At 44.1% G+C, this 24,375-nt stretch overlaps 1 protein-coding gene across 3 annotated transcripts in view; it reads left to right on the top strand.

Annotated features, from left to right (window-relative positions):
* l1cama (L1 cell adhesion molecule, paralog a) overlaps positions 1-24,375 on the top strand; it is a 41,234-nt gene that overhangs the window by 9,573 nt on the left and 7,286 nt on the right. For 2 of the 3 annotated variants that reach the window (XM_023282252.2, XM_023282251.2), the window contains exons 2-19: positions 11,117-11,472; positions 12,783-12,797; positions 14,346-14,448; positions 14,940-15,142; positions 16,118-16,240; positions 16,682-16,852; positions 18,505-18,619; positions 18,860-19,044; positions 20,343-20,474; positions 20,553-20,699; positions 20,790-20,901; positions 21,187-21,347; positions 21,463-21,622; positions 21,869-21,993; positions 22,455-22,556; positions 23,652-23,849; positions 23,940-24,010; positions 24,100-24,325. In XM_023282252.2, the coding sequence (XP_023138020.2) occupies positions 11,343-11,472; positions 12,783-12,797; positions 14,346-14,448; positions 14,940-15,142; positions 16,118-16,240; positions 16,682-16,852; positions 18,505-18,619; positions 18,860-19,044; positions 20,343-20,474; positions 20,553-20,699; positions 20,790-20,901; positions 21,187-21,347; positions 21,463-21,622; positions 21,869-21,993; positions 22,455-22,556; positions 23,652-23,849; positions 23,940-24,010; positions 24,100-24,325 (2,479 nt within the window). In that variant the 5' untranslated portion in view covers positions 11,117-11,342. The remainder of the gene's footprint in view (positions 1-11,116; positions 11,473-12,782; positions 12,798-14,345; positions 14,449-14,939; positions 15,143-16,117; positions 16,241-16,681; positions 16,853-18,504; positions 18,620-18,859; positions 19,045-20,342; positions 20,475-20,552; positions 20,700-20,789; positions 20,902-21,186; positions 21,348-21,462; positions 21,623-21,868; positions 21,994-22,454; positions 22,557-23,651; positions 23,850-23,939; positions 24,011-24,099; positions 24,326-24,375) is intronic. The other variant, XM_055013072.1, reaches the window with a different exon arrangement.

Below are 24,375 nucleotides of genomic sequence, written 5' to 3'. Positions count from 1 at the left end.
TGTTAGTGACAGTGTTGTTACCAGCCGTGCAGCTGTCGTACGCACTGTCCCCTGTGTGTCGGCCCCTCAGCCTGCCCACAGGGCCCATCTGCCTCCACAAGTGTCAGCAAAGCCAGCTTCTCCTTTCAGTTTCAATAAAGAAACATTTCTCTGAGGTGTTCTGAGAAACGTTGTCATGCAAAACCTGTATTTGTTTGGCTGGCTAGCACTAGCTGGCAGGCGTTGCTGATGTGCTGTGTGGGCGTCCTATATAGGTACCGGCACAATCAGCATGTTTTAAGCTTGTGCTATCGTGGGATGGAGATGATTTAGATATGTGCCACTGTAGCTGCGGATTCGGTGTACGAGAATATTGCAGCTGGTCTATTTTCTCCATGGGAAGTTGTGTGTCTTCGTGCCTTATGCTGCTGACTGTGGGAGTATCAACAGTTGGGCATAAGCATCTTTGCTTTGTGTGTTTGTACAGTACAGATGTGGGATTGTCAGACCTTGTTGGTGTAACTCTCTGAAAATCTCATCTGGTTGTTTAGCTGCAGGCAAAGGTCACCATGGTTTCCTTCGAGTCCCTGTGGTCTCCCTCTCTGGATCTGTTTTTCTCTCTCGCTGGAATCTGAGACAACTCTTTCTGTCATGTCTCATAATTGAAGCAAAATGGGAGGGATATTGTGGAGACTATGGGGCAATACCCCAGGAGGAAGATGATGGGGACAGAAAAGATGATACAGGAGGAGAGAAACGATGAAGGAGATGAGCAGTGAAGCTCCAGAAAGCAGCATAAATAGAGAAAAGATGAAACAGCAGCCTCAGTTTTTTTTTTTTTTTTTTTTTTTTGCTTATTCACTCTGCCTACCTCCCGGAATAGATAATATAAAGCCAGATATTCTTGTCACTCGCTTTAAACGTCTGACGTGAGACACACAGTCTGACGCAAACGCAGGCGGGATAGAACAGGTGGTCTGTTTACCCTCTTTCATATTGCGCCTTGCTGAAAATTGGTGCGCGTTCCGGAAAATGTCACGTCCTTGATCTCTTTTGCACCGCTGCACACACACACATACGCACCGTGGTGGAGCCGTGTAGAGACGTGGGGAGGGGGATTTACAGAGACGGGGGTCTGCAGCAGAAACAGGGCTGCGCGCTTCAGATAACACTGCAGCCTTTGATGGAGCTTGGCCCTCCTCTGTTGGAGAGCACAAGCTGCTCCGCCTCAGATGCATCTCCGCCGCCGACTCCATTGGTAATGATTGGATTTAGTTACAGAGCAGAAATGGTTTGCCGATGATAATGATAACAGATGCGATGGGAGTTAGTCGGCCACTTAGGGTCGGGGGACTGTATCGATGCTTTGCCAGCCTGCAAATTTCCCCTTAGACTGTCCCGTGTCTCTCTGGCTTGATAGGAGTTGATGGCAGAGGTTGATAGAACGCTACCTGTAATTGCGTTGTGTATGATCTCAGCTGCACGGTTGTAATGAAGATGCACTGCAAGACAGATGTGCTCCACATTTTCTATAGGGAAGAAGCAGCAGAAGACTGGAGGAGTAGGGTGGGGGGGTGAAGGAGTTTAGGAAGAGAAAAAGTGGGGTTTCATACTAATATAAAGAGTGAGAGGCAATCAGCAGGGAGTAGAGGCGAGAGAACAGAAGGGGAAGAGAGACAGGGAGTGCAAATAAAAGATAGACTTTCTGCAAAAACGACAGCAGGGAAGGAGGAACTCTTTCAACCGGAGAAAGACAGCGATAGGAAAAGAGCAAGAGACGGAGACACAGGAGACGGGAGATGAAGGAAGAGAGTATAAAGTACAGATATATGAGAGAGAGAGAGAGAGAGAGAGAGAGAGACGGGGTATGAGGGGGGATGGGGTGAGGAGGACGAGCTGGTGGGAGGGGCAGGGGAGAGAAATATTTGCTGTGTGCCGCTGAGCTGGAGTCAGGAGGTTGTCATGGTGATAGCGAGGTGAGAAAAGAAAAGGGAGGCAGTTGTATTGACACTCAGACGCACGCACACACACACACACACACACACACACACACACACACACACACACACACCCTCATGGACACAGTGCAACAAACAAAATGAGTCATGCATAACAATACTGACCTGTCACATCCTAAACAAACACACTCACACTTTGTCACACAAATGCACACACAGGTGGGGTCAGAAGAATAAGATGAGGCCGTGTGTGAAGCCCGGCAGCTATGTCACCATGCAAACTCTGTTTCCCAGGTCACTCAGCTGTCTTTGATCCTTTAGCCCCATTTGAATGGCAAGCAAATCCCCTTTAACTGACTCGTGGACTTGGCAATTAGCCAAACCAGCCCCCCCCCCTCTCTCTGTGTGCGTGTGTGTGTGTGTGTGTGTGTGTGTGTGTGTGTGTCTATATGTCTGAGCTTTATAGTCTATAATGGAGAGACAGACAGCAGCTTTAGAGGGAATGATCTGGATTTTATTATTTTTATATCCATGACTAAAAGCAGAATTAAGTGTTTTTATGATGTCTAGAAGAGGAGCTTGCTGAGGTTATAATGAACTACAAAGCATGGTTATATCAAATAACAGCTTCAAAGATGAAAATACATTTACCATCATCAGAAATTCAAATAATTTGACAGAAAATTTCTTGAACTGATGCAGAGAAACTTCACAGTTTGACTTTCCATTGCAGTCTGGGGAGAGCACAGAAGAAAAACAGCAAAGTGCAAACACAGCAGGAAGAAAAATGATTTCCATATTGGACAACAAACAGATCAATACCATTTCTCATTCAGAATGTCTGCACTTATATGAAATGTGGTTCTAGTTGTGTGTTGAGTGCTGGAAGGAGTAATGTTAGAGAGGCTGTTCTGCAGCTGATGGATCTATTACCGCTTTGTAAAATTTATCCTGAAGTTAAGATACTAGACTGTTTTAAATACTTTCTCTTGTTTTCCCTCTCTCATTTCTTCTCAGATACACGATCACCTCCCACTACTTCCACTCGTTTTCCTCTCCACAGACGTTCACTGACTGTTTAGGGATGTTACATCTCCCTCCTCATCCCCAGAAGACCTTGTATTTGATTAGACGAGGAGCACTTAAGGGAAAGTGCTGCTTTTGCAACTTTTAACAAAGTTAATGGGATTGCCAAGAAGCTGTTGTCTGACCTGGTTAATCATTTTAAAGATGAGAATCTCCAGGTCTAATAAACTGTTTTGTTTATACTGCATCCTCTCCACTTCCGCTGTAGTCAGTTAATTCGTGAAAACTGATTATTTGCAATTGTCTCTCTCTTTTGTAAAGCTTTGATAATGGAACTGAGCTCGTACTATTTCCTCATGAATGCAATCGCCGGTTATGTTTTCATTTCTGTCATTTCATGTGTGACTCTTTCATGTCTGCACAAGCACAGTAGGAAGCTCAAAAAAAAAAAAAAAAAAAGATCTAGCCGCTTTCCCACAGTCGTTGAGCCACTGGGATCCTTCCATGCAAATGTGTGAGCAAAGCACTATGTGTGACCTTGCCCTGCCAGCAGCTCATTTCCCTGAAGTGGTGGAAAAGACAGGATTACATCCAACCTAAGAAGACCTTGACAAATGTTGCTGGCAGAGTCGAAGTCTTCGCAATAAGCTGTCTGCAGGGAAGCTTACAGGCAAGAATTACCCTTTTAGAAATAGAATACAAACAACACACCTGTGGTGAAGAACCTGGGAAACTGAGACGCAAAAACGGCAAAACAAAGACGTCCCAATTTCACATCAGGCAGATTAAATGCAGTATTTTTGTTGTGTTAGTTGTGTTTGAAGTGTAGCTGTCTTCGTTTCCTATCCTGTTGTGATGGAGGTCGGAGGTCACGTACACACTCCGCCTCTCTGTTCAGGTTTGTGGCGTGCTGATTGTCCCTGTGGAGGCGGCCACGTGTCCTTGCGTGTCACACGAGTGGCTGGCAGCTGTGTCCTGCAGCGCAATATGGGCCACTTATCACCTGACCCGAGGGACCGGTCCCTCCTCTCTGTCTGCTGAAAGACTAACTGCATGGCCCCGCCTCAGACATGGTTACCTGCAACAACCAGACCCCCCCCCCACCTGCAGTCTTCGCTCCATGCAGCCCAGACATGCACACAAGTGCACACATATGCTCCCATTCACACTTGAAGCTCATGAGATAACCGTAGCTGCGGCTTTATGCTGTATTTATGCGTGGCTGACTTGAATACTAATGTGACCTGTATGGGAAAAATGCTTCTATTTTGCGCCCATATAAATACTGTGGCATAGAAATGCAAGCATGTGCTTCAGTGGCTGCTTTCCCTCTGGTGCTGTTACTGTTTGTGTTGTTGTTGCTGGTTTGTCATCTCCAACTGTGTTAAGCTGCTGCATGTGGTTTCAGGGCTAACACTGACAGATACTATACTGATGTCAGCTCCTTTTTACTGGCCCGCCTGGCTCCAGTTTGATCCCCAAAGGCTTTACTAGCGCACACACATAAAATCTCTTTTTCATCCGTCTGATCGCCCTCTAATTTTTCTCTCTGAGGGATGAATAGCGGCGCACAAACACGCTCACTGAAGTATCTCCACTGATCCTCACTTTCCCAAACAGCATATGTCGTCACAAAGGTAAATAAATAAAAAAGAAGTGGCAGTGAAGGTCAAAATGGGCGTCCAAGTAAGAAGAAATACAAGGAGAGCTATTTACACTGGAGGAGGAGGAGAAAAGGGGAGAGGCTGACTCTGAGAGATAAAGAGGGAGAGGAAGCTAAGGCTGCAGGACAGAGCAGGAGACATAAAAGAAAGCAGGGAGGGGAAAGGGAGAAGGTCACTGCTAATAGCTCGTCCACGTAATTTCATAACGTCATGATTGCCCCTCTTTACTGAAGCTAACACCATTAACTATCTGCTGCATGGACACGAAACCATCTTCACGAGCTTTATGTTCATCACTGCGTGCTGCTACTATACACCGAGGAAAATGCCTGTGAAATATATGATGTGTTTTACTGTTGAATTATTTGGTAGCATGCAGCTGCATTATTGTGTATCTCATCTATCTTATCTATGAGGGTGTGCGGTGTGGTGTGGTGTGTGCGTGGGGGTGTTTGCATGCATCACATCTTCTGCATGACACTAAGGGTGTGTCTGCAATTAGCGCGCTTTGTGCTGCAGGCTCAGAATCTGACTGATGCTGCTGCTAATGAAGCAAATGACGCCCACAAGCAAGAGTGCAGCGGCGCGAGGGGAGTTTACATTCGTGTACGACTGCGTTCTGCATGTGTAAGAGTATGCACAAGAACATACTGAGACACGGAAGAGATTCAAGGTGTTTCTTTATGATTGTCTGTCAGTTTTTGGAGCATTTACAGCATCAGGTGAACTGAGAAAAGACATTCAGCTCCACAGTGTTGGCCACATGTACCTATTTCCCTTACAAACATTGATCTTTTCTCTTTTTTTAAACTGATACCATACATCCTTATTTCCTGCAACTAAGTGACTGACAGACAAACCATAAGCAAATTAACTTATCAGTCATGGACTTAAGTGAGCAGCAGCAGCAAACATGCTCGAAGCAGAGAGAGCTAAAGGCAGCACTCCATCTGCAAGACTGGCTCCATTAGCTGACAAGAGAGATTAGCTGACCTGCTGACACACGGGCTGATCTTTACTGATACGCACAGCAACACACATGAACTCACATGCACACAAACTCACACACCCATAGAGGGAATCTGATACACTGCAACATCAGGGTAACACCCCTGTTTTGATCATTACGGGGCTTTTACTGACCAGCGATCCCATAACCCCAGGTCTGTCTCCACGTCTGTCATTTACGCTTCACTTTCCCCCCCTATTTATCTTACTTTTTCCTCTCTTTGTTTTCAGTTCCTATGAATTTTTCAGACTTTTTGTTGTTGACTATGTTGTTAACCCCCAGTCTGATCTCCCGCCGGTGTTGCCCTTCTTTCTCTTTGTTGCCTTCCTCCATCCCTCCATCCATCTCTCAGGTCTTTCTTCAGCCCTCACTAATATCTTAATGAGTCCACTCCCCTCCTCTTTGAATTATTCACCGGTTCTTTTTTTTCTGGCATTCCCATTGTGTCTTCAGGGGAAAAACATCAATAAATAAATCAAGCCAGAGGTAGCCTCTTATGCAGTCTTGCCAACTGGTTGTGTTTTTTGGTGTACCATGGAGAGAGAGAGAGAGAGAGAATGAGTGTAGACAATGGGGGGACTTGGGGAATCTTGTACTTGTGTTTTGTATTTAACTCGCAGTTGGACGAGTCCATAAATTATGCATCTTTATAAATCCCTGAAAAACTTTCTGCCACATGTCAGATTCAACTCAGTTGTGAAGACATTTCAGTATTTGTACTTAACCATGAACGCGTGTGAATGTTGCAGTTTGAGGTGAAGCTGGGTCAGTTTGCACCAGCAAATGAGTGAGCGTGTACGTGCGCACGCATATGTAAGTGATACTGCAAACCCGTTCGTGTCCATGTGTGTGAATAACTGAATTTGTATGTACAAAGGGGGGGATGCTGCGTGGAGACCATGTAGTCATGGCAACCAGGATGGAGCGGCAGTGGGCGGTTGCCCTCACGGCTCCTCTGACAACCTTTATTTTCTCCAGCTTTGCGCCACTCTGATATTAACCCCTAACCCTTGTCAAAACAACAGGGGGTTGCGGTGTGGTGTTGGGCCTCTGAAAGGAGTGTAGGCTTTGGAGACTGAGGGGAGACACTGGATGGCGTGCATTGTATTGCCGCATTTGACACCAGTGGGAGTAGCCAAGTATCCAACAGCCGGGCTTATGCTAATAAAGGTATTGATAAATGCGCTGTCGGTGTAGCCTGATTCCTGATAAGATGTGGCTCTGCAGCTTTTTTTTTTCTGCTGGTAGATTTCCTTTTGCAGTTGACCATGGATCATCTGTTGTGAAGCACGCGTTACTTGGCCTTTTAAACAAAAGCATGAGGCTGAAATTGGTTTCCCACTGTGCTATGAAGCCCCCTTTCCATTAAAGCTGCAAATATTAAATTAAGCAGCCACATTGCCTATTGTCTAAGCCAGAGTGCTACCACAGCAGTTTGTCAAAGTGATGGAGAGAGAAAAGGGGTTGAATGAAGAGAGGAGAGGAGAGGAGGGATTCTGAAATGTGTTGTGAAAAGCGATTGAAGAAAGCTTTTAGTGTCATCTACTGAGGGGGATGAGAGAGGATAAGACTGATAAAAAGGTGACAGGAAAATGAGCACTCATCATTCTTGCACCGATCCAACCATGAGCTCCCAAGTAGAAACACTTTTTTTTTAAAAATGCGAGAGAGACTCGCAATAAAAAGATGTCTTCACTGTGGCGAATGATGAATGACAAACGACTGTTAAAAAGTGAATTGCGAAGGCGAGCAGAAACAGGTAGCGAGTATTATCTCACATGATTTGTGGTATTTTTCTGCTGTAGCGACAAAGTGGGTCTGAGACTTGTCTCACTGCAACAGGCTCATGCATTAAGTATGACCCTGCCAGAGAGAGGAAGAGGGGAGGGCGTGAAGGAGGGACTCAGACAGCTGGAGACGGCAGGTATGGACGGTCAGCACCAGTCTGGGACCAAACCAAATGTATGGCAAAGGCGAGCAAATGAATTATGAATCTGGGTGAATTTAGGGCAAATTGTGCCGACAGGAAGGGGATTTCAATGAATAATTCACTCAGTAGGGTGCCTGATCATCTACCCCCCACCAGCATCACCTTGTTTCTCAGGCATCCCTCCTAATTTTACCTCCCCGTTGACCCTTGCAATTTCTCTCTGCCCTTCCTTTACAACGCCTCCGTCCGTCCATTTTTCCGTGAGCACTCCCTTCATTTATGTCTAAATCACTACCTTCCCCTGTCCGTCCATCCGCCTCTTTTTTGTCTGATGTATCTTCAGACAGACAAACCCTGGGGGGAAGAGGAGAGGGTTAAGGGGGGGCATGTATTCATTTATTTTTCTCCCCCCCTTCCTTCTGTCCTGCCTCCTCTCCTCCTACACATCTTCACAGCTGGAGGTAGTTAATATTTAAAAGCAAGGCATGACAGGACACAAGACCTGCACACATGTTTGAACGCACACATATGCTCACCCACGAATCCAACAGATAAGCGCGTCCGATTGGAGAAACTTTCAGACTTAATGTTTGCATGACTCACATTGTATACGAGGCTACATTCATCAACGTAGTAGCTGCTCAGATGGAAATGTCAGGATGACAGTCAAACAGCAGCAGTCTCTCATGTATGCGTGGGTGGTTGGCACGACAGGGAGAAGAATGTGTGTGAAACTCAGACATGTTTAGACTCTCAAGGTTTGATCTGCTGTTTTTGCTCCACCTTCTCCACAGACAAGGGAGCCTATTAAGTGCTCCAAGTGTTTGGCAACGCCCTACATGTCTACTCAATGCTAATTACAACATTTTTGCAGAGGAAGGAAGGGTGCAATTTTCTGTCTAACGCGGTGACAAGACGGGCGCACAACACCGCGATAGCATAGGAGTTAAACTAATGATAGCAACACGGCCGGCACAATGCAAAATGTTTGGGGTATCTGTTGTTTTTCTAAGCAAAACGCCTCAGAGCAGAAATTCATGAATAATTGAAAGAGCTGCGAAATTGACTTTGGCTTGTTTGATTCACGGTCTTTAATTTTGTGCAGTCAGGCTTTTTTTGTGGGAAAAAAAAGGAAACACTCCACAATCTCCACATGATTGAGTGACTTCTGATGGCGCCCATTGACATCTAGCTGGTGATAATAGTTTTTTAAAGCACTCTGACACCGTGACGGGTCATCTCGGCCCAGCTGCAAGCAGCCACCACATGTGCGACCTCTGACCCTGTCCAATGAAGCAGGTAAGAGGGCTGGGATTGGATCACTGACACCCCGAAGAAGTGAAATCAGGCATCTGCCTCAAAGTCAATCTCTCACTCCTGAGATAATGGAGCTGCAACGGCGCTCCATGCAGTGCACACAGCTTGGAGGTCGCCCTTGTGTTTGTGTGTTAGTGTGTCTCGGGTCACATCAGTCTGGGATTTCAGCATGTTTGGGTGGCTGGGTTGGCCTCGTTACACGGCAACCTCTCAGCCTCCCTCTCGAGTCACTTCCTCACCCTTCCCAACCCATTATAGTGTTCCCCTTTGCTGCTCCTGACTGGAATATTCCCTGGCAGGGTCTGCCTGCTGACTGGAGCCCACTGGACCGTGTTCTTTTTATCTGCTTGATCTCTTCTGTCAGGCCACTCGAGGTGTGTGTGTGTGTCTGTCTGTCCTCTTTCCTGCTCTGTCTGTCTGTTCATGCATTTCAACCTCCTTTGTGTGTGTCCCCCACACACAACGTGCAGCAGCACACTCCCTCGGTGAACTGTGATTGGCGGCATGACAAGGTATGGCAAGCCTCATCATTAATCAGCGTCTTGCTTTGCTCCACACGGCGCTCCCTCACCGGCTCTTCTGAGGGAGAGCTGACAGGCAAGATCCCACCTTAGATCGCATTAACACCAGCACTAATACCCCGACTAGCCCCTCTTCAGTCGTCCTCCTTTTAATGGCATTTTTGAAGAGGCTGGTTTAAGACCGGATCACTGTAATTGGCCTACTTGTCTCCAAAGAACAACAACAGCTAGAAGTGGCTTTACTCCTATGGAGCGTCTGGAAAAGAAGAAAGTGAATGATGCACACTGATTGCACATGTGTGTGTCTGTGTGCGAGTGGATGGATAGGATTAGCATCACAGCTGTCACCCTTTGTCATCCCCTCCCTCTCATCTCTCCTCTCCTCCCATCACCCCTCACCCTCCCTCTTTCACCCTGCCTCTCTCCTTCCTCAGCTTCACCTCTTCCTCCTCCTCTTCCCCACTTTCCACTTTTTATCTCTCCTGAAATCCTCCACCCACTTCACCCCTCCTTCTCCTCCCTCTCTGTACGCTTGCCATTCTCCTGACAAGGCAAGTAAGTGAGCGTAATGGCTCATTTAATCCTAATGCTGTTAGTTTAAACTGCCTTATTAAGGACTTAGCTCTTGTTTGGTCTTTAATTTGATCTAATTTGTATCTTTTGATGTAGACAAATCCCACATTCCTGGTTCTCTTTCTAAGATATTGTTCCATGCGCCCTCTCAGCTGAGTGACATCTGAAATTTCAGAAGCAATTAACCGGCTGGCCATTACCCACTCGATGAAAGAAAATGAAGGATAATCACCCCTCTCCATCCTCTTCCCGCCCTCCTCGCTTCTCCATCGTCTTCATCTCCTCTCCTGTCTGACCTTCCTTCCCTCTCCAAGGTCGCCCATCTCCTGTGTTGTGACACTTGCCAACAAACAGGGGCGAGCCGAGCCAAAACTCCTTCAGTCAGGCCTCGGAGCTGCCAAATAGGCCTCTCCCTCTTTCATAGCCGTTTTCTTTTGTCTCACATGAACGTCTTAATCATGGTGTGTGATAACAGTTCTTTGTGTGTGATTGTGAACAGAGTAAACAGTCAGCGGGCTGCACCATGTGGTACCGCGGGGGAGGACAGCCTGCATGTTGTGGCGAGGACCGACTCCAAGGGTACAGATGGAGAATGGATAGACTCCTAGGAGGGGTGCCTCGCATCGCTCACCGCCACCGATAGCATCTTTATCGCGTACTTATCGCATCAGCCGAGTACACTATGAATTGTTGAGTCCATGCGGTGCAGCCTTGACCAGCCAACTTGATTATCAGCTATTTGTTTGTCTGTCTTGCGTATTATCTGATTTGACACTTCATCTATCTGCATTTGTGTGTCCGAGGCCCATCTGGGTGCTGGGAGGCTCCGTTCGGGTTCTTGTTGCGGTATTCTGCCCATCTGTCCTGCTGACTGGCCTCTCCATATGGGCCACTGGTCATGTTATTAAAACCAAATGGACTTTTTTTTTAAATGCAAGAACAGGTTCAGGGATTGCTGGTGGTGTTTATCAGTGTATTGTTGACTCTTGAATGGCGTGTTAACTCCGTGTCCCGGTCTGACCACATGGTGCTCGGTAATTTTTCTCCCATTCTGACACATGGCCTCTCTCTTCCCCTCCCTCTCTCTGCTTCTCCTGCCCCCCTTTCTTCCACCTCCCTCCTTCTTTTATCTTTCAAAGAGGAGACCAGCAGGAGGGCGTGGACCTGATTTAAAGAGGAGAGCCAGAGGACAGAGGGGAAAAAAGGGAAAAGGCAAGAGGGACCAAAGACATATGAGGCAAAGCCGAGGCCTCTTTCAGGAGAAACACTCGGCTGCTCAGTGTGTGACTGTGACTGAGGCTGCCCTCTGAGTGCATTTTTACTGTACGTGTGCGAGCAGGTGGGACTTGGATGGGACAGTGAGCAATGCCTGACACGCAGCGACAGCAGTTTGGCAGTAGGGGGCAGCGCTCCTCCCGCCTCCTCCCCCTTGTCCTCACCCTCCTCTCCCTCGCTGCCCGGCCCAGCCAAGCAGCCATACACATACCCTCCAACTGTGAGTACTGATCCATATCATTATATCCACAGCAACAATGGTAGCGGAGCACTTCAATGAGGTTCAAAGATGTATTTGTTGTGTTAATTGCATTGCTGATTCATCAAAGCACTCTAATAATGATGTTTGATCACGATTAATTAGTGCAAATGAGCAGAATGAACATGTGTTTCTCTTTCAGTAACCTCACAAAGCGGTGATAAAAAAAAAAGGGGGTTCCTTTGCTCAAAACACTGCTGTCTGAGGTTTTTTTGTTTAGCTCTCATCTGTGTCTGTGGCGTGTCTAATTACTTTGTAATTGATCCCCTCATACTGCATTGATTAGTCTCAGTATTGATCTGGTTTCCTTGGTGCAAAGCAGAATCTGATTGGGGAGTAATTTAATCAACAATTGAATTATACAACAAAAATCCAGTGAGGTTTTTCCTCGCTCACTCTCATTTCTTCCACCTCCTCCGATGCAATATGTGGGCATTAGAAATACAGCTGAGCTTGTGGCCCTGCAGGGAAATTGATCCTCATCTCCTCTGCTGCTGCCGGCCTACCCACAGAGCTCCATTAGAAAGAGAGAAAAGACTTGTTTCCACTGCTGCTTTTTGTTGCGTGCTCTTTATCTGCTCGCAGTGAGTCACAGTCCTTCACCACCTACACAAAATTCACAAGACTGTGTGTATGCAAAACAAGCAATGCGTTTGCTCTCTCTCTCTCACACACACACACACACACACACATATATCCCTGTAAAGTTGATGACATGCAGTAAATCTCCTCGTCTAATTCCCGAGAGGCCGAGGTGACACAGAGGTGATGAGGCCAAGGAGGATGAAGGAAGGATGATGAGGAGGAGGAAGGAGGAGCAGGTCAAAGATGTAAAAGGTCAAGGTGTCCCCTGCCTTTCAATTAGGGAGCTTCAGCTATGTCAATGAGAATCACTGAGGTAGTGATTGGGATCGATAGTGGAGATGTGTTGGAATCAGTGTCAAGGAAGCTGAGGGTTAAAAGCTACGCTCCATTAGAGAAAACATTCCACTGCTTTATTGTCCATGTATCATAAATGTTGTGCAATTATCTATCTATCTATCTATCTATCTATCTATCTATCTATCTATCTATCTATCTATCTATCTATCTATCTATCTATCTATCTATCTATCTATCTATCTATCTATCTATCTATCTATCTATCTATCTATCTATCTATCTATCTATCTATCTATCTATCTATCTATCTATCTATCTTACTCTTGCTGACTGTAACTAAAATGTTTTCCCTGATTATCTTCACTCTGGCCACCACTGTGGACTAACAGACCACATAAGTGATCGTAAGTGCTTTTAACTTTATTGACGTCTGTCTTGTCTTAATGCAGGTGCTGGCAAAGCTTATTGTAAACACTTTCATTATACCAGAGAGGTTATTTTCCATCCAGCAAACAGTAAAATTTCTCCTTGCGCTGCACCTTAATGAATCTGACGTTAGTGTGCATTCGTTGTGTTATGCTACTGCGCGTGTGACTGTGTTCCATTGTGCATGTGTGACTGCATGTGAGAATGTGTTGCGAACGTGTGCCTGTTTCAGTCTGTGGGTGCGTGTCGAGCCTCATTGACTCCCAATAGGTGAGCTCCCAGTAGGAGCAGGGAGGAGGAAGTGTGAGGAGCTGCTGTCTGTGAGGAGGCAGCAGGGCTGTCAGATCAAAGATGTGGGGAAGTAAAGAGGAGTTAAAGTGCTAAGCACCAGCTCCTCTCCTCCTCCTGTGCCAATAATGGAGCAGCGCCCGCAGCCCAAACTTCAATTTGATCAGCTGAGGAAATGGGCTTATTTCCTCTATCAGTGGGATTTCTTTCATTACATTCGCGCAGTTTCCCTATCTGTCTCTTTCTGATTCTCCGTGAATTTACCCCTTGTTTGTTTTCTTCCCTCTCTGCCTCCCTTTGCTCTGTGCTTTCTGTTCCTCTTGCTCTCTCATTGCTGCACTGTCATCCGTCTCTCCTGTCCACTTAGCTCTCTATCTTCATCGCCTTTTCCATCCTCGCCTCTGTCCTGTGGCCTGCTTTACCTACATAATGTAAATTCATCTCTGCCTCTGCCTCCTTCTCTTAAAGTCAAATTAAAGACCCTATCCACAAGTATCATGACTTCTTCAGTCTATAAATAAGATACAAATACACCACGGACTGTGGAATATTCAGGTTCAATACATAGTCACACCACATCCCAACAAGATGTTTTTTTATGAGTCTTTTATTGCAGCATTGCTTTATGGTTGTTACGGACAGTGATGACAGAGGAAGAGAAACCTCTTCTGGTGGTCATTACTTTTTTTTTTCTCTTTGAAATCCCTGCTTCATTTCCCCACAGACTCTCTCCCTCCCTGTCTCCATTTCTCCGTCTCACAGGGATCACTGTTCCATATATCTCTTTTACATGAACTCTCCCTCTTACATTATGCTGTATCAATTTCCTCTCATCTCAACCCATTTTCTCTGCCTGCTCTCTTACTCTTACTCTTTTCCTCGGCCTACATTTCATCTTTTTCTCCGGGGAGTCGTTTTAAGTGATATTGACTGAATTTACTTATCAGTGGCTGTTGAACTATGAAAATGAGTGGTTGCTCTGTGCTGTTTGTGAAGACTTTAAAAGTGGCTGCAGAGATGCGTGTGATAAAGTGGGATGATTAATGTGTGTGTGTCATAGCTGGAGTTATAGCTGCATGCATCACGAAAGCAGGCCATGTGAATTAATCAGAGAAAGAAGCCTGTAAAAGCATTTCAGTGTGTGCATGTCTCTCTTAGCCATGCGAACCATATAGGTGAGGTGTGCATGTAAGTATCGGCTTTTTGATTGTTATGTGGTGTGATTTTGGTCCATGCAGTTAAGGAGCCTCCAATGATCACCACACAGCCGGGCTCTGTCACCGTCTTCAGCGTCGAAGACCTCGTCATGAGCTGCGAAGCCTCCGGCAACCCTCCACCCATGTTAGTCAGCACACACACATCCACACAAACAGAACACACATAGTTTGTCTAAGTCCTAAGATGCTATAATAGTCACAGAGGAGCCCAGCCATCGGTTATCTTTTTAGACAACTGAGAAAACTGACCTTCTCTCTCCTTGTTCAGCTGACATCTACATATTACCACTACATGAGAGTGCAGCTTCTCCCAGTCAGAATCCTTGTTTCAACAAGGGATAAATGTCATTAAGCCCTCGAGCAATCTTTTCAGAGTGTCAGAGCTGCTCTGAAGTGGAAAACTGCCCCGATTGCCAGGGAAAAGATGAATTTTGCAATTACACAGCACAAGATTTTGAGCCCCACTGGGGGTATCTCTTGTAAATTTTGCAGCAATTCAGTCATGCCCTCAAATTCAGTGACATATAAGGACACAGTGTTAAAGTCTGTTCTCAAAGGCTTGGAGATAACTGCATAGACAATCAGTGATACTGAACCTTATTTTGTTTGTTCAAGTTTCCGATGGACCAAGGACGGAAAGGAGTTTGACCCAGGCAGTGACCCAGAGCTGAAGGTTTCGGAGCGCTCTGGCGGATTCGCATTCTTCACGCTCAGTAATACTATGGACACCCTGAAGCAGTACCAAGGCACATACGTCTGCTACGCATCCAATGAGCTGGGGACAGCCGTATCTAACGAGGCCAGACTCAGAATAGACGGTAAGACCATAGTCATGACTTCTGAAAGAGCCACTGACCAATTGTTGAAACACAGTCATTAAATTCTGAAGACAGTTATTACTTAAACTAAACATTCAGTGCTGTATTAGCTGATTTGTAATCATTTGGCTTTAGCCTTAAGAGAAAATTCAGACCTTTTGAAATGGTATCAAACAAATCAAGCATCCTCTGATATGTTTTCAAACACACTGCGTTATATCGGAGGAATTACATATCTTCCATAAATGTCAGTTTCAGTGTTAGTTCTCCTGTAAATGCCTTCAAGGTCTAAATTAGAAGCGAGCCGTGCTGTTGTGGATTTATGTAGTTGATTTACAAAGCAGTGAACGGAGCCAGAGTATAAACCTTTTCCTTGTCCTACTTTATAGAGAGCTCATCTGCTAGCAGATGGAGGCTCAGACTGCTGCCATCCAGAACATAATTACATGCAATAACATGATAATCAGCATATACTCACACTCACACACACACACTCCTATTGGCCCCTGGGTAAATGTAAAGAGCACCTCGGTGTATCCATCCACCTGTGCGACTGGCTCTCTCCTGGGCGACCTCCTTCCTTCACAGTTTCCCTGACAACGGTTTCCCCAGAAACGCTGTGGAGTTGATGTCATGTGAAGCACTCTTCAGTGGCTCCTGTGGGGTTGTCAACAATGGGCAGAGGAGAGGAGGGATGGAGAGCAAACATATATGACTCACAGATCATATCGTTGTACTTCTGCAAGACAAAAAGCAGCCCGGCCTCTTCCCCGAAGATCCTTCATCTTAAAATCTAAGAGTTCCTTCAGTGGAAATGTATTATTAAATCTCCTTATCCACTTGTAACATGGGCTTAAGTTCACTTGTGTTGTGGACTGCCTCAGGAAATCTTGACATGTGTTTGTTTGTTTATCGAGTGTGTCTTTCCGCTCACACTTTCCGGTGTGTATTTTCTCCTTACCTGCCACCCTTTAGTGCCCCCCACCCAGCAGAAGGAAAAAAAGATTCATGTAAAGTCTGAAGAGGGAAGCAGTATAGTTCTGAAGTGTAACCCCCCGCAGAGCTCCATGAAGCCCAACATTCACTGGATGGACCGGAGTGAGTACATTATCTTTCCATCTCTTCTTCCATTACATGCTTCCCGTCTCTTCAATAAATCTGCTACTTAGACTTTCTAGTCCATCCTTTAGTTGTCCACTCTCATCACATCAATGAAAGCTACCTGATAATTTGTTTCTGAAACACCAATATCTAAATTTGCCTCTTTTTACTTGCCAGAATATTCTTTCCTGCACTTTTCCATTTTTGATTTTTCCCCCTTCAACTCCTGCTTTGTAGTCTAAGCAGGTTCTATTCTTTCCCCTCTTTATCACCACTTTCTATTTCTCTCATCGTATTGTATCTCAACACTTTACTCTTACTCTAATTTATTCTGTTGTTAGGCTCTTTCTCTCTTACTCTCCCTCTCTTCTCAATTTCTCCTTTTTTCACATGCATCAATCATAATTTTCTGTCACTTTCTCCTCCTTTTGTCTTCAGATCTACATCATATCCAGCTTAGTAAGCGAGTGATGGTGGGGAAGGATGGCAACCTGTACTTCGCCCATCTGACCACTGAGGACAGCAGGGACGACTACACCTGTAATGTCCAGTACCTGGTGACAAGAACCATTCTGGCAAAAGAACCCATCAATCTAACAGTCCAACGCTGTGAGTTTTACTCGGGATCAACTAAAATTCAACTGACTGTCACTGATCTAAAAGTGAACTGAAGTGGGTACCTGAAATGTTTTGGTTAACAATACTTTTATTCAAAATTCAAGCCGATACAATGTAACCGTTTTAATGAATGAAGAGATTGAAAGAAATCAAGGTCCAAGACTTGACTGAACTTTTTCAAAAAAATGAATCAGTTGCCAACATTTTGCATTCTATATAAAAATGACATACAAGAAGAGTTCAAATTCTCTATATATATTATTCAATTATGTCAATTAAGCTTGAACTCCAAAAATATATTTTCTTATTTATACTTCCAGTAGTAGTAGGAATGCAGATAGTTTTGTTTTTCCTCTCAGATTTGCTCTCCAACATCAGTATAATGAGGACGAAAGGAATTTCAGCTGTGCTGCTTAAAGAAAAATATAGGAAAAAATAAAATCAGAGGAACAGCAAAGTAATAACAATTGATCCAGAGGAGAAAATTAATGTGTGCACCATCCAATAGTTGTTGAAAAATTACTTCCAAATCCACAAATGTGAGCCTCATGGTGTTGCTAGATAAAAAGAAAATGAAAGGAGGAAAGTTATTAGGATTTGTGTACCAGACTTAAGAGCAATGTGACCTTCAGCTATTGAGATAAAGAAAGCTGTCAAGATTTCAAGATCTTTATTTATCACAAACACAATTTTACAAAGTGTATGCGCAGTGAAATTCATTGTGCACCTGTTCCAAACCAAAACAATAAGAATAAAGAATGATAAACACACAAGAAATATGTATATATATATATATATATATATATATATATATATATATATATATCCATATCTAGATAGATAGATAGATAGATAGATAGATAGATAGATAGATAGATAGATAGATAGATAGATAGATAGATAGATAGATAGATAGATAGAAAGACAGGAATTAGCAAAATAAAAGTTGTGGGTATATTAGAATAACTAACAGACCAATGTGGCTATGTATATGTGCTTTATAATTTGGGCAACTCATGACTTTAAAAACACGTTTACATTGTCCATAAAATATATACATTTTTTGTACTAGCCTTTAAAAATTGATAGTGAACACACCTTAAAATGTGTCTTCTTTCTTGTCTATTTCATTTACGAGATCACAGTTATAGTAAAATGCTACAAAAATCTGTGTATCAAATTGACACCTGCAGTATGATACTTGCTGAAAGCCACTGAGGCCCCATTATTACACCAATGTAACTCAAAACCGTGTGGTGGCATGTTGTGCTGACCGAAGCGGTGACCGAATCCAGTAGAAATCCCAGAGCCAGCAGGGGGTCCATCACCTTCTCGGCCCAGCTGTAATGAGATGCAGCTCACACTGAGATGTGGCTGCCGGCATCTGTGGCCCAACTAGAGGTCAGAAAGATGAGCACATGTTAACATGAGACCTCTGTGTGTGAGGAGAGAGTCTATATGATGGTACTTTGTTAGCAAGGTAAAGAGTCTTCTTCACATGAGTCCACACCCTGCGTCAGGATGTGTGTATGTGTGTGTCTGAGTCTCTAAAGTGGCTGCTGTGTCAGCAGTGCAGCAATCTGAAAATTGCCCATACATATGTATGAGCCTTCGTCTTTGTGCTTCTGCCTCTCTTTGTCCAGCCAACTCAGTGCCGCGGAGCAGGAGGCCCCACATGATGAGACCGACTGGAAGCCACAGCAGCTACCACGCCCTCAGGGGCCAAGCTGTAGACCTGGAATGCATCGTCCAAGGCTTGTGAGTGTCTGTGTGTGCGTCTGCATCCATCAGTCAGAAAACTTAGGACGTTGCTTTTAATCAATCTTACCTGCCTTTCATCCACTCTGCTTCCTGCCTACACTTAATTCCATTTTACATCTTTTACTGTCTCCTGCCAACTCTGCTTCTTGCTATGTTTCGTATCTCCCTTCACATCCCTCCACACTCATGCTTCAATGTCCTGCTGTACACCTTCACTTCCTCCTCTCTCCTCTTCAGTCCGACTCCTGAAGTGACATGGCTGAGGAAGGACGGCGAACTGTCAGAATCCCGGACCGTTAAAGAAATGTCTGACCGTCGGCTGCATTTCACTAACATCTCAGAAAGTGATGGTGGTGAATACCAGTGTATTGCTGAGAACGCTCAAGGAAAGACCACGCACACTTACACGTTGACTGTAGAAGGTATGTCTCACACACACACATGCACACACTCATAAACATGCAAAGACACATTCTGTAACAACACATCTTGATAGATACTGAAAGACTGCAAAGCACATTATTAGTTTGCCATCACCTACTGGAAGTTGGTAGTTTCTAAAAAATGTTCTTGTGCTCACAAACAAGCAAACTGAATGAAAGCTTTCAATTCCAAACTTAATCATGCACTTACACAAATCTCTGCATTTTGTATTTGGGAAAAATACAAACTGTCCACATAATAACATAATTTTAAACTCTTACAGTTTGTCTAATTAATTATTAAACTGCACTTTATGGAGGAATTGTCCACATGTTATGCTGAATGTTTGGGATTTTACAGTATAATGGTATCTTCCATTATCCAGATTCATATTTTTAGTGCTAAAAATAACTGTTTAGTTCAGTTTATGTGCTGCAATAAAGTAGTTTTGAGAGCCTGATGAAAACAACTAGTCACAAGGGATGCCACAGAGGCAGAGATATCTTGGCTTTTTATTCTAAACACACTTTCATCAAGTTTTCACTGAGATTTCTGCACGTTTAGTGTGTGTGTAGTCGTAAGTCACAGGCTTTCTGTCTCATTATAGTTCTTCAGAGTCAGTTACTGGTTTGGAGATGTGTTGCTCGATTAATAGCTTTATGATTAGAATATTACAGTAACACTGTTTGAGCAGAGTCCCAGATGAGCTGGTGTGCTCGACCTGCAGTGAGTGAGGTGGATAGAGAGGCAGGGACTTCATTTATCTGCGCATTCTAAAATAAACAACAGTGCAAAGTTAGATTTAAGCCATTTTAAGATGACAAAGGGTATAGTTCCATCTGAAAAAACTATAAATATTTGATAGGTTCATAGACAGAAATCAGATTTTTGGGGAAAGGGGACTTTAAATTAATGACTGAAGAGGGTAGAAGTAAGGAGACAGAACTTGAAAGCTCTTTTTTTCTTTAAATGAAGGCCTTTTTTGGCTTGATTTAACAGGTAAAGTTAAGAGGCAGACAGGAAAGTAGGGGAGAAGGAAGAGGGGAATCGAATCCCTGCGGCTGCATCAGCGAATCTACTCGTTTTTGGGTCACCCGCTCAACCAGTTGAGCTATCTGGGCACCCACTGACAACTCTTTTAAGCATTTAAAATAGTCTGGTGCATTTTTTAGCTTTTGGCAACTTGTGGAGTGTAGCTCACCAGTCTCTTATTTTGGTAGGATGGATCATATAAATCCCAAGCTTTACTTGTACTGTACCTGATTGTTGTATTACTGTTGTATTGTGTCCCTTGCAGCTGCTCCTTATTGGACCAAGGAGCCAGTCAGTCAGCTCTATGCCCCAGGTGAGACTGTCAGACTAGACTGTCAGGCAGACGGCATCCCCTCTCCTTCCATCAGCTGGACCATCAATGGGATCCCCCTGTCAGGTCAGTGCACACACCCACCTGAATGTGCGTAAACACACACCCTTGGGCTCTTTACTGACAGTGTGAACTCTTCTACAGCAACCGATAAGGACCCCAGACGTACTCTGACACCGGGCGGGTCTCTGATCCTAGAGGACGTCACCTTTGAAGACACTGCCATCTACCAGTGTTGGGCCTCCAACAAACATGGAAGCATCATCACCAACACTAATGTCTTTGTCATTGGTGAGTGTTTGTTTTGTAAATGTCGCTTATTTAGCTGGACTTTGTGTGTGTGCATTAATTTGTGTCTCACTTCTGTTTGTGTTGTTTCAGAGCTACCTCCTCAGATTCTTACCGAAGATGGGAATGTTTACACATTTACAGAGGGCCAGAAGGCTTTACTGGACTGCGACACCTTTGGCTCTCCTAAACCTAGAGTCATATGGTGAGGCACATGAGTATTAGTTTGTATCACATGTTCTAATGTTGTTGTTTTTACGAAGGGGATATTGTTGCATAGGTAGCTCTTTATGTGGATAAATTAACACCCAAATGCTGTTACGTCTGCTGAATTCTGTCAGTGTGGCAGCTATCCAAACCAGGCTTTGTTCTTTTTAGCAAAATGGGCAAAGTGGCATTTAAAGTGGTAAATTAATCAGCCACTGCAGTAGCTGAAAACGTTCACTTAGTACTGTGCTCGCCAAGTTTCTGATGTGAGTGTCTTTTCCAGGGAGAAAGGCAGCCTCTCCTCTCTTCTGGCAGATCCCAGAGTTAACCCACTCACCAATGGTGGGCTCGAGATCTCTAATGTCACCCATGAAGACGCAGGCTTCTACACCTGCTCTGTACAGAACAGCAACATGTCAGTCACCGCCGAGCTGGAAGTGTTCAGTGAGTGAGACTAGCACATACGCACCCACACTTTGTCCCTTAGCAGCTGATGTTATTTGCACCTCTTTGCAGCTTGTCTCAGCGTTTGCCTTTCTTTCTTTCTTTCCCCCTCCAGACAGGACCGTGATTCTGTCGCCTCCACAGGCTCTAAAAGTGCAGCCTGGAAGCACAGCAATCTTCACCTGTCTTTACCACAGCGACGCCAGTTTCAGCAATCCCCAAATTCAGTGGAGGAAGAATGATCAGAAGCTGTTTGAGTCCCACAGTGACGAAAAGTGAGACTTAAATCCTATACAACAGAAACCTGACAATAATGAGAATGCTGCTTGAAATTACTGAGAGGTTTTTGCTATTTTTCAAGGAATGCCAGCTACTTTATATTTCTTATTACCATGCACCAATATTTATGAGATTTTCCTAATTGTGTGAGCAGTTAAATATGTTGCATGATGATCAGATGTTAATAACATAATGCCTAAAGGGAAGAGAAAGAAGATGATAACAGTTTTGTATTTCCACAGATACACATTTGATGGACAAGACCTCATAATAGCTAATGTGGAACAGGACGATGAGGGCGTGTACTCCTGTCAGGTCATGACTAAGCTGGACATGGCTGAAGCTAGCGGCACCCTCACCTTATGTGGTAAGATTATTGTAGCATATACACTCAAAAGCTCAAAAGTTTGGGGTCACCCACACAATTTCATGTTTTCCATGAAAAGTCACGCTTTTCTTCTTGTGCTAACATAATTACACAAGGGTTTTCTAATCATCAGTTAGCCTTTCAACACGGAGTGATGGTTGCTGGAAATGTTCCTCTGTACCCCTATGTAGTTATTCCATGAAAAATCAGCCGTTTCCAACTAGAATAGCAATTTCTAGACTGTAATTCTGATTAATTTAATGTTATCTTGATTGAAAAAAAAAAAAGCCTTTCTTTCAAAAATAAAGACATTTCTAAGTGACTTCAAACATTTGAACGCTAGTGTATGATCGTGAACCAGCCAGTGTCAGTGATAGCCACTCCACTAGGGTTAGTAAAGTTAGTTAGTTATTGCAGTGTGCCGGTAGTTGTGGTATTGATAATGCTGTTGTCCCCCTCAGATCGCCCAGACCCTCCTGTCCTCCTCCAGGTCACCGATCCGAAGCATCGTGGCGTCACTCTCAGCTGGACTCCTGGAGACGACCACAACAGCCCTGTTCAAGGTTTAGTACAGACAAACACGTACAAACACACACACTTACAAACATTCACGTGTGTCTGTCTGCTTCTGTTTCTTCTATTTAATACTAAAACTGCTTTTGTACAGGTATTAATTCTGTTGTTTTGTCTATGATGCAAAGTTACCCTCTCTTTAACCCTCTGAGCCCCAAGCAGTTTCTGGGTGTTTTTTGCTCCTGTTAGATATTTCCTCACTGTGGAGTCATTTTCTCTGCAGTAGTCCTGCATCTGTCGGTACACTAGGGTAGAGAAAGCTCCAAAATGTTCCCGAAATGTGCAATATGACACCGCAATAGTATGACACTTGCAATGTAACAAATCATAAAAAAGAAGAAAAAAAAAAAACACTGTTAGATTTCTTTGATTATTTATTTTACAAAAAAGTACATATTTTTTTCCAAATTCCCACTGATGATAACAATACTGAACATAAAATATGTGACTGTACATACAATAAATAATCACTACTTACTACTCCATACTTGTCTTCTCTCTGCTCTGTTCAAACACAGCCTGCAGTTCAGCCTAAAACTGTCTGAATTTTTGTCACTTGATTGTTGGTGGTTGGACTAAGTCATGGCGTTTCACGGCATTTTTTACAGAATGTGGCTAAACCGAAGAATGAATTTCTAGTGATTTTTTAAAATCAGATATGTAGATTAAAGTGATTTTTATCAAATATTACAATTTTAAGCTTATATTTGGTTAGGTTTATGATGTGTCGTACATGATTAGTCCAAAGAAAGTTAAAAGTCCAGCAATTTATTCAGATTTTCTTGGTTCTTGCTCTGGTAAATTGTGCCATTTTGGATACTTTTTTGAAGACAGCATGCCTGTTAAGCCGACCGGTGGGTTTTGGGTTTTAAAGGGTTCAGTCAAGTCTTGTGACGTGAGCCGTAATGTGACTATATAAAGAGATTTATGTTTCCACAACATAAGTAGAATATAAAGCTTAGAGTGTGACAGGTTGGCTTTGACACTACAGAGAGTTTATTTATATTTTAGTTATATTTATATTTCCTTCCCTTATGGTTCCCTTCTCATCTTTATCCATAAACTTTTCAACTCTGTCTCTTCAGAGTATGTTGTGGAGTTTGAGGACCAAAGCTTGAAGGAGAGGGGTTGGGAAGAGCTGAAGAGAGTGAGAGGAGACGAGGAGAGTGCTGCCCTCCCCCTGTGGCCCGACATGTCCTACCGTTTCCGGGTCGTTGCCATCAATGATGTAGGCAAAAGCAACCCCAGCAAGCCATCTGAAATCCACAACACAGCTGCTGAAGGTAAAAGCCTTTTTTTTTTTTTGTAGCAAACCGTTTTACTGTCACATCAAACCTCAGATAACGCTAGACTGTCCTTTTTGCCAATCGCAGCTCCAGACAATAACCCGTCAGATATTAGGAGTGAGTCTGCAGATCCAGACACTCTGGTCATCACCTGGAAGGTATTACCTGAATGCCCCATTATCCGAAGCAGCTCCACATCTTTGAAAAAGGGTCTGTGTCTTATCGGCTGCTGTTTCCATCATTACAGAAAATGGACAAACGTGACTTCAATGGACCTGACTTCAAGTACAGAGTGCTGTGGAGGCGAGTGGTGGGCAGCGGACCTGACTGGCACATGAACTACACAACAGCACCTCCATTCATCGTCAGCGACATTGGCAACTTCTCTGCCTTTGAGATCAAAGTCCAGGCCATCAATGAGAAAGGGGAGGGACCTGAACCAGACCCTGTCATTGGCTACTCAGGAGAGGATGGTAAAATATCTAAAAAACTGTTTCTAATCAAATTTGTTCAATGGGAGCTT

Source organism: Amphiprion ocellaris, chromosome 8 (genome assembly GCF_022539595.1).
Source record: "Amphiprion ocellaris isolate individual 3 ecotype Okinawa chromosome 8, ASM2253959v1, whole genome shotgun sequence".
Taxonomy (NCBI): domain Eukaryota; kingdom Metazoa; phylum Chordata; class Actinopteri; family Pomacentridae; genus Amphiprion; species Amphiprion ocellaris.
This window is presented reverse-complemented; position numbering and strand designations above follow the sequence as displayed.